The sequence below is a fragment of the Littorina saxatilis genome, linkage group LG7 (assembly GCF_037325665.1).
Source record: "Littorina saxatilis isolate snail1 linkage group LG7, US_GU_Lsax_2.0, whole genome shotgun sequence".
NCBI lineage: Eukaryota > Metazoa > Mollusca > Gastropoda > Littorinimorpha > Littorinidae > Littorina > Littorina saxatilis.
The window spans coordinates 23173690-23183689 of record NC_090251.1 but is presented as its reverse complement, the minus strand read 5'-3'; the positions used below and the strand labels follow the sequence as shown (position 1 = coordinate 23183689).

General features: G+C 50.5%; 1 protein-coding gene across 1 annotated transcript in view; it reads right to left on the bottom strand.

Annotated features, from left to right (window-relative positions):
* Positions 1–10000, bottom strand: part of LOC138970960 (di-N-acetylchitobiase-like) — a 41858-nt gene that overhangs the window by 20413 nt on the left and 11445 nt on the right. Inside the window, exons 2-3 of the mRNA XM_070343546.1 lie at positions 9166–9316; positions 8241–8458 (exon numbers count right to left, since the gene is read on the bottom strand). Coding sequence (XP_070199647.1) covers positions 8241–8458; positions 9166–9316 — 369 coding nt within the window. The remainder of the gene's footprint in view (positions 1–8240; positions 8459–9165; positions 9317–10000) is intronic.

Here is a 10000-nt window from a genome sequence, read left to right as displayed (position 1 = left end):
ATAAAAAGCAATTTCTGCGAAGGAGCTCTTAACGGAGCCGTGCGAGCCAGGTAAGCCAGCAGAGCCCGGACCGGGCAGTTCAAAAGGTCAGGGTCACCATGAGGTAAAATCGAACGCAACGACTGTATGACCACGACAGGAGACGGTTGATTAGGTTTTTGGTTCTTGGCTAAAAAACCGCAAAATAACCGAGCCATCCTTCTCAAAAGAAATGTCTTGATTAAGCCCGGAAAGGGCGTGAACCTCACTACCCCGACGTGCTGAAGCAAGCAAAATAAGCAGAAGAGTCTTCTTAGTTAGATTAGCCAGACTCAACTCCTTCAAAGGCTCAAAAACCGGCGAACGCAAAAATTCCAGCACAAGCAACAAGTCCCAGGCTGGAACAGATGTTCTCCGCGAAGCAGAACTGAGAGCAGAACCTTTAATCACACTCGCAATTACCCCGTCCAAGGTAATGGAGCGTCCAAGCTGCTTGAGAGTAGTAGAAATAGCCGAACGACGTACCCGGAGGGTCGACGCCGCCCGACCTTGGGAAGAAAGCCATGCTAAATGGTTTGCTACCTCCATAGTACGCGGTGACAGAGGATTAACCTCATTAAGACGGCACCACTGATCCCAAGCAGCCCAAAGATGAAGTTGACTTTCTATGTGCATTCTGAACCAACGTCAAAGTGAGGTCTGACGCCCCTGCGCGTTTCAGCGCTCTCCTGACAGAACCCAAGCGTGTAGAGCCAGAAGATGAGGATCCCTGTGAGGGATTCCCGACCTTGGTTGCAGAAGCTCCCCTTCCCGAAGGTCGAGAGGAATGGGCGGACCGTCGGCTAGGCGAAGTAGGTCTGGAAACCACGCCTGGCTCGGCCACCACGGCGCTATGAGAACTAGGCTTGGCCTTTCTAAGTCCGCCTTTCTCAGCACCTTGCCCAGCAGCGGAATAGGAGGAAAGGCGTAAGCTCTTAACCCCTTCCAGTCTATTCTCATGGCGTTGACCTCCCAAGCCTCCGGGTCCGGAACCGGAGACACGAAGACTGGGAGACGCCGAGAGAACCGAGTGGCGAACAGATCCAAGAGGAGTTTGTCCACCTGTGTCCAAAGACGCCGCAGGGCCTGGTGTGCGATAGTCCACTCCGAGTGCAGTATCTACGATGAGCGACTGAGAGCGTCCGCTAAGACGTTCAGGCACCCTGGAAGGTACTTCGCCGAGATCACTATCCCCTGATGGGACGCCCAAGTGAGAACCTCGCACGCTCTGCTGGACAGAGTCAGAGAGCGCGTGCCCCCCTGCTTGTTTAGGTACGCAGCTACAGTGGTGTTGTCCGTGTGGATCAACACCTGCTTGCCTTGCAGGGAGGAGACAAACTCCAGAAGCCCGAGGCGCACTGCTTCCAATTCCAGAATGTTGATGTGCAACGACTTCTGTGACTGGTCCCAAAGACCGGAAGCTGTGTTTCCCTCCAGATGAGCTCCCCAACCCTGAAGAGAAGCATCGGTGAACAGATGCAACTCCGGAGGAGGCAGCGAGATCGGAACCCCCTGAGTCAGCCAGGCCGTATCCAACCATTGTCTTGTTGACTCCAGGAACCATCCCTGAAGGGGAAGAGACAAGTCCCAACCTTGAGAGGCTGGGTCCCAGGCAGAGTTCAGAAACGCCTGAAACGGGCGTTTGTGAACCCTGCCCAACGAATCAGGGTAGACATCGACTCCATCTGGCCCTGGAGTGAAGCCAATACCCTGACTGGCGCGTGGCGGAGGCTTGACAAAGACCTGACCAGACTTTGTAGCTTGTCTATCCTCCGCTGGGCGGGACAAACAGTCCAAGCTCGGGTGTCGAACACCATGCCCAGATACGTGAACTGCCGAGAGGGAATCAAGTCGGACTTCCCTTGGTTCACGGAGAAACCTAAGTCTCTCGCAGTCTGCAAGACTATCCGGGTGTGCTGGTCGCACAGGGACTCGAGTTGATTCAGGACCAACCAATCGTCCAGGTAAACTCTGAGACGAATCCCTTGCTGACGCACTAATGCGCAAAGCTGACGCACTATCATGGTGAAAATCCAGGGCGCTAGAGAGAGCCCGAACGGCAGCGCCCTGAACTGGAACACCCTGTCGCCCCACAGGAACCGCAGCCACTTTCGATCTGACCTGTGCATCAGAATGTGAAAGTAAGCGTCTGTCAGGTCGATGGAGGTGACCCAGTCCAACGGACGAAGAGCCTCCCTGACAGACGCTGGAGTCTCCATCTTGAACGGAACCTTCCGGAGAAAGCCGTTCAAGGGAGACAGATCCAACACCGGTCGCCAACCCCCTGACGCTTTCCCAGTCTCCCATAAAACCCCGGGGATCGACGATCGATGACCTCTTCTATCGCATGCTTCTGCAAAAGCAGCAGCACCTCCGCCTGAATGACGGCACATGCCTCCGGATCGGCGGGATACCTGAAACTGGGTGTTGTTCTGGTTAGAGGAGCCTTGTCCTCCAACCAAAGCAACCGGAACCGCGATCGAACCACTCCCGTAACCCAAGGGCTGCTCGTGAGAGACAACCAAGCTGGAACGGCCCTGGAGAGGCCGCCCGCTACCAAAGGGGTAGGGGCTAGAGGAGTGGTTGGATCGGGGAGCCTTCATTGGGGGTTAGGTTTGCCGCCTGACCCCTTCTTCCCGAAGGAAGGCTTCTTACCATAGGGGCGAGAACGGCTGCCACCCCTATGCGACCGTGTCTTCTGCCCCGAGCCACGAGAAGACGAAAACGGCACCGAACCGCTTTTCTTCTGACCCTGCTTAAGGGCAAGCTCTGAAAGCTTAACAAAATGCAAGTCCTTCGCCTCTTGAGACTCTCGTCTGAGAGCCTCAAGACCCAGTAAGCTCTGTTCCACAAAAGAAGAAACTTTCAAAGCCTCAACAGTGGCTTTATCCGACAGTCTCGAGTCCTTCAACAGAGCTTCACGACGCCACATCACGGCCTGCATGTACAACCTGGCCGATGTGGTGGTCTGTTCAGCTGCGATCTTAGCAAGTGCCGCTAACAAAGTCACAACATCCTCTTCCACCGCGTCGTCCCGGAACTTAAAAGGTTCCAGGGAAACCGAGATGGATCTAGACAGCGCTCTAATAAGTGTGTCAGACACAGAAGCCAATTCTAGAGAAACTCTCCCGGCTTCCTCAACCGCGATCACGCTGGATTCAGTACAGACTGAGAGCCTGTCCTTCCTGTACCCATCCTTCCGTAAGCTCGCCAGCTCCGGAGTGACCTGAAGCGGAGAACTCGGGAGTGCAAAAGAATCAATAAAATGATTGGGCTTCCCGTACAGCTTTGGTTTACGAAGCATGTTAGACGGCGTCCGAGCACAATTGTGCGGAGAAGCCAGCCATGGCTGTACAGACGCTGGAGCATCCCCATGTGCCGTTAACAGAGGAACGATGCTATCAGCACCGGAACTCAGCACCTTAGCCATCTCATAGGCTACAGAGGGAGACTCCCGAAAACGGAAGCAAGCGTCAGTCTCCTTTTCACCCTGGAAATCTCCGAATGCCGAAGGCGGTGCTGCTAAACGAGAAGACGTAGCTGTCACCCCTTCTGTAAAATATCTAGAGGTAACTTCAGCGGCAGCATTCAGCGCACGAAAGAACCTCTTCTCAACTCGAAAGTTGTGTTCGGCCTCAGAAGAGTCATCACGATCTCCGTCAACACCCACATCATCAACAAAGATGTCCGATGAAGCCTGACCGTGACCGGAACCATCATTGTCCCGAAACGGAACTGATGAACCCGCCGCACCGGAACCCTGTGTAACTACACCAAGGGGGACCGGCAAAGCTGAGCTGCTACCCTTACCCGGAACCAGTAAACCGGAACCAGAGGTAGCTGGCAATCCGGACGGGAAAGCAACCGGAAACACACCTGTGCTTTGACCGGAAGCTGACACATCCAGTCCCCCACCGTCCGCAACCGCCTGAGCGGAAGCGTAGGCAGGAAACGGATTGCCATTACCACCAACGACCGGAACCCCCGCAGGATGCGAACCGGAAGTCGATGGTAACGAAATGAAAGTGCCACGATCCCCCGAAAGCAATCCTGTGGCCGGAAACCCCTTTGCCGAAGCAGTAGAACCCATGTACGAAGAGCCGGACGGACCGACTCCCACGCCACAGGTGGGGTTTCCGTCGAGACGAACTGCACACTCGGGTGCTGAACGCATCGAACTTCCAACACGTACCTGATCGGCCGAAACCGACTGCTGAGGATCAGCCACGTCCGCCGACGTAACCGTAGCAGAGGGAACGATCCTAGACAACGAGGCAGCGTCACCAACACCCGGAGGAAACGCCAGAATGGCAGAGCAAGACACACCCCTGTCTGCCGACAACATCTCCCGCATCTGATCCTTGAAGGAAGAGAAAAGAGCAAACAATTCATCACGAGAGACCGCCTGGGTCTCTTTCTCCTGCGGCGACAAAGTAGGCATGCTAGCAGGAGGATCGATAGCCACCCGCAACGATTCATTGCTCACCGGATCAAAAACACTGACCAGAGGTCGTTTCGAAGGAGAATCTTTATCTTTTGAACGCGATTTCTTGGCTTTGCCTTTAGAGACAGAAGAAGAAGACCCAGAACTGCCCGGCGGCGAACAAACTGGCACCTGCCTGGCAGTGCTCTTACCCTTGTCCGCCATCGTAACAACAAGTCACGAACACAAAACAAATATTTCACAAAATTTCAAAATGCAAATGGCGGCAGGCACCTGTAACACAGCGCTCTGCATACACCAGGTTGAAGCAACAAAGAACTCCAGAAATCGGAGCAAAAAGTTCCACAACCGAAATTATAAAATGCAAATGGCGGCAGGCACCTAAACGACGGTGCTCCTACCCTAAAGCGCCAAGTTGAAGTAAAGATAAACTCCGTAAAACGAAGCGAAAATTTCAACAATAAATTACAAAATGCAAATGGCGGCCGGCACCAACTAACGGTGCTCTAACCCTTATGTGCCAAGTTGAAAAGAACAAGAAACTCCGACAGTCAGAGTACAAGTTCCCCAACAAAATACAATTTGCAAATGGAGGCAAGGCGAAACAAGATAAACAAGAAAGATCTCACCACAGCAGAGGCAAGAAGCGTTCAGACATCAACGGGTCAACGACCTACCGTAGCAGGCCAGCAGCTGAAGGACTTCAGCCTGAGTGCAAACACGTCTATCCGCTAGCGTGTTGAAGAAGGGAATGACTATAACCGGCAGTATGCCCAGCGCATGCGCGGGCAGCCGGTGGGGGAAGTAACTCCCGGACCCTGTTGTCAAGGGTTTGTTTTGTTTGGGGAGTTATCTCCCCCTGTTACCATGGTCAGTGCTTCAATGTCTAACGCATCAATGAAGTTAATGCTATTTATGTGAGTTGGAGTAAGAATATGTGATTTAATGTGTGTGTGTGTGTGAGTGCATGTGTGTGTAATTGTGTGTGTGTGCGTGAGTGCATGTGTGTGTACCGTAAAAGTCGACCTATAAGACGCACCTGGGTATAAGCCGCACCCCCCGATTTTTTAAAAAAAACCAGAAAAATCCATAAACAAGCCGCTCTGGCATACAAGCCGCGCCTAGAAGCAAAGTTCAAGTCAAGAAACATCGAAAGTCAACGAAAAAAAACCACACACACACAAAAACGAACCGGCTAACTTGTCAGTTTTGCACTTTACTTTCAGCATCAGATGTTGAGTGATTCACAGAACTCTGGACTATCAAACTGTCCTCTCGTCCTGCACACAGCACCTGTAGTTAGTTCTGTAAATCACTCAACATCTGATGCTGAAAATCCGCTGAAGTCGGACTCCTCAGTGTCGGAGATGAACAAGTTCAGAATGGCTTCTGGCACAGAGTCACCGGAAGTGTCACTCTCGGCCCCACTGTCAGTGGCTGTCGTGTTGTCTGTCGCGTCGTCTGCTCCAGTGATGATCTCAGCCTTTCTGAAGCCGTTGATGATCGTTGACTTTTTGACAGCATCCCAAGCTTTCAGGACCCACTGGCACACATCTGCAAAGGTTGCTCTACGCATGCGGCCAGTCTTTGTGAATGATTTCTCGCCATCCACCATCCACCTCTCCCTCATCACCACTTTGAAGGGCCGGTTCACACTGATATCGAGGGGTTGCAGGTACTTTGTTGTGCCACCCGGGATGATAGCGATGATGGAGTTGGTGGCAGTGACTGACTTTTTGACCTTCTCAGTGATGTGTGCACGCATGCTGTCCATGGCTAACAGAGCTTTAGTGCGACGGAAGAAACCCCCTGGCCTTTTCCCATAGCATTCTGTCAGCCAGGTGTCCATCATCTTCTCATCCATCCACCCCTTCTTGTTAACCTGCACGACGATCCCCTTCGGAAACTTTTCTTTCGGCATTGTGATTCGCTTGAAAATCACCATCGGCGGAAGCTTTTCACCCGAAGCCGTGCACGACAAAACACAGGTGAAGTGTGTTTTTTCATGTCCCGTTGTTTTCAGTGCCACAGAAGACTCGCCCTTTTTGTTTACTGTGCGTGTCAATGGAAGGTCAAAGGTCAACGGAACCTCATCCATATTTATGATGTTCTGTGGGCCAATCAGATTCTCAGCTACCTGCTCTTGTGCGTAGTTTCGAAATGACATCATTTTCTCCTGGAAGTCTGGCGGCAGCTGTTGGCACAAAGTTGTACGTGCACGCAGTGACAGACCTTTGCGCCTCAAAAATCGGCAACACCAAGATTGACCGCCTTTGAAGTCGTCTATCTTCAGACGTGTTGCAATGGTGCGTGCTTTCAGACGAAGCTGAACAGTTGAAACACCGCGACCATCCGCACGTTGTGTGTTGACCCAGTCCTCCATTTCGTTTTCTAATTGTGGCCAGCGTGCCTTGCAACCACGGAATGCTTTTGTGGATTTCTTGCATTTCACAAGTTCGCCTCGTTGCTTTCGCCAACGCCTAATCATGCTTTCATTGACGCCGATTTGTTGAGCAGCAGCGCGATTGCCTTTTTCAACAGCCAAGTCTATGGCTGCAAGTTTGTAGGCTGCATCATAGGCCTGCCTCCGTGTTTTCGGCATCGTGGTTGTACGTTGCTTTGTTTTAGGAGATGTGGGTGTTGCTGTTCTCTGTAGTAGCAATGCGAAGTGATCGATCAAAACCGGTGTATGCCAACCCATTACTGTGTGAGTGTAAGTTATTGTCATGCTTCAAACTTCCGGAAAGAAGGTGAGTGAGTGAATTGAGATAAACACAGCTGATTCAAGGCCATTACACAGCGGCGATCCAACTTCCGGAAACTAGGTCACTGAGCGAAGTCGGATACACGCCACTGATTCAGAAAAAGTCATTCATAAGCCGCACCGCAGGGGTCCATTTAGGAAAAAAAAGTCGCGGCTTATAGGTCAACTTTTACGGTAATTGTGTGTGTGTGCGTCAGTGCATGTGTGTGTAATTGTGTGTGTGCGTGAGTGCTTGTGTGTGTAATTGTGTGTGTGCGTGAGTGCATGTGTGTGTAAGCGTGCATGTGTGTGTAATTGTGTGTGTGTGCATGAGTGCATGTGTGTGTAATTGTGTGTGTGCGTCAGTGCATGTGTGTGTAATTGTGTGTGTGTGCGTGAGTGCATGTGTGTGTAATTGTGTGTGTGTGCGTCAGTGCATGTGTGTGTAATTGTGTGTGTGTGCGTCAGTGCATGTGTGTGTAATTGTGTGTGTGCATTAGTGCATGTGTGTGTAATTGTGTGTGTGCGTGTGCTTGTGTGTGTAATTGTGTGTGTGCGTGAGTGCATGTGTGTAATTGTGTGTGTGTGTGTGCATGTGTGTGTAATTGTGTGTGTGTGCGTGAGTGCATGTGTGTGTAATTGTGTGTGTGCGTGCATGTGTGTGTAATTGTGTGTGTGTGCGTGAGTGCATGTGTGTGTAATTGTGTGTGTGTGCATGAGTGCATGTGTGTGTAATTGTGTGTGTGCGTCAGTGCATGTGTGTGTAATTGTGTGTGTGTGCGTCAGTGCATGTGTGTGTAATTGTGTGTGTGTGCGTGAGTGCATGTGTGTGTTTTATTGTACGTGTGTGCGTGCATGCACACAGGCATGTTCCTGTATGCATGTGTCTGTGTGTCTGACCCCAGGGTACTGCCTTTTGAAAACTACACCAGGTAAATTTCACATCCGATTTCACCAGGATTGGGGGGGGGGGGGGGGGGGGGGGGGGGAAGAAGCACTCACGTAACACCTCTCCATCAAAATAGATGTACTTACCTCTCTGTCGTTAAATGTACGGGTGGTTTCTGTAGCATTTTTCAAAACGGTGGTGAGTTTAGCGAGCTTGCTCGACTTGTCAGTGGCATTGGTCACAGTGTCAAGGGCACTAAAGGCATCCAGTAGGTCAAACACTATGTGATCCACCCTGACGACCGCCAGGAAATTCCCCAGAAACTCTGCAAACTTGCCCATTTCTGTGTGAAGCTGCACAGATTCTGAAACCAAACACAACTAATGTTTCACAGGGACCTTACTTGGAATTCTTTAGCTTTGGGAAAATTGACGAAATGATCACACAACAAAAATTCATCAAAGTGTTGCACATAGCCATTCAAGAAGGCATGGGAATCAAACAGAAATACAAGACATAGCTATATAACACGGCATGGCCATGTTCAGGTGACAAGGTAAAGCCATGATAAAGGCATAGTCATGTAACAAGGCATGGCAAAGAAACAGGCATAGCCATGCAACAAGGCATAGCAAAGAAACAAGACATAGCCATGTTACAAGGAACATTTTTGATAAAGCCTTTTTTTTAAAGGCATGGACATACATGTAACAGGGCAATATAGCAAAGAAACAAGGCATAGCCATGATAAAGGCATGAACATCACAAGGCATAGCAAAGAAACAAGGCATAGCCATGTAACTGTAATGATTTCTTTCGTGTTCTGTGTGTTGTGGGCATTGATGTTCGTGAGTCCTTGTGTAAAGCACACAGAAGGCACAGCAGGTTCAAATGACAGTTACATGTAGTTTATTCCGCCATAGATCAGGGGGAAGGGCCCATACGCATGCGCGATCATGATGTACATTCATGACGTCATATTCATGTGCGTAGTCTCGGCCATGTGCTCGCAGGCACAGTAATACATACTCTCGTAACAAGGCGTAGCAAAGAAACAAGCCTACACCTTACCTCTCAAGCCGTATCGCTTTCCTTTGGAATGGGCTGTGCAGGCAGCCAAGCCGATCTTATGTGAGCTGGAGTAAAAACTGGAAACAACCATTGAAATTCTGTCCCAGTTCCACCCTCCTATGTCTGAATCTCCATTTGTAATTACCACCACCTGGGGACAAAAAAAGCCATTATAAATCAAAGATCAATGTCATGTTTGTTTGTTCGTTCATGGGCTGAAACTCCCACGGCTTTTACGTGTATGACCGTTTTTACCCCGCCATTTAGGCAGCCATACGCCGTTTTCGGAGGAAGCATGCTGGGTATTTTCGTGTTTCTATAACCCACCGAACTGACATGGATTACAGGATCTTTTTCGTTGCGCACTTGGTCTTGTGCTTGCGTGGTGTTCGGGGGGTGTTCGGACACCGAGGAGAGTCTGCACACAAAGTTGACTCTGAGAAATAAATCTCTCGCCGAACGTGGGGACGAACTCACGCTGACAGCGGCCAACTGGATACAAATCCAGCGCGCTACCGACTGAGCTACATCCCCGCCCCAGATCAATGTCATCAAAATGTATTGCTGTTGAAGTTCATAGCAACTGAACAAAATCTTCAACCAAAATCCTGGAACTCTTTGAAACTGTTCAGGTCAGATTGAATTTGATGAAAACCCTACTTGTGTCAACTACAATGAATAAATTATTAATGAAAAAGGGGTAGGGGTGGGGGTAGGGTTGGGTTAGGCCGAGGGTGGAGTGGGACAGGAGGGTACCTGGGACGCTCCTTCCCATTTGAGTTATATATATTCAAGTTTGTGCATCAGCCCTCACTGAAATCCTTTTTTTAACCAC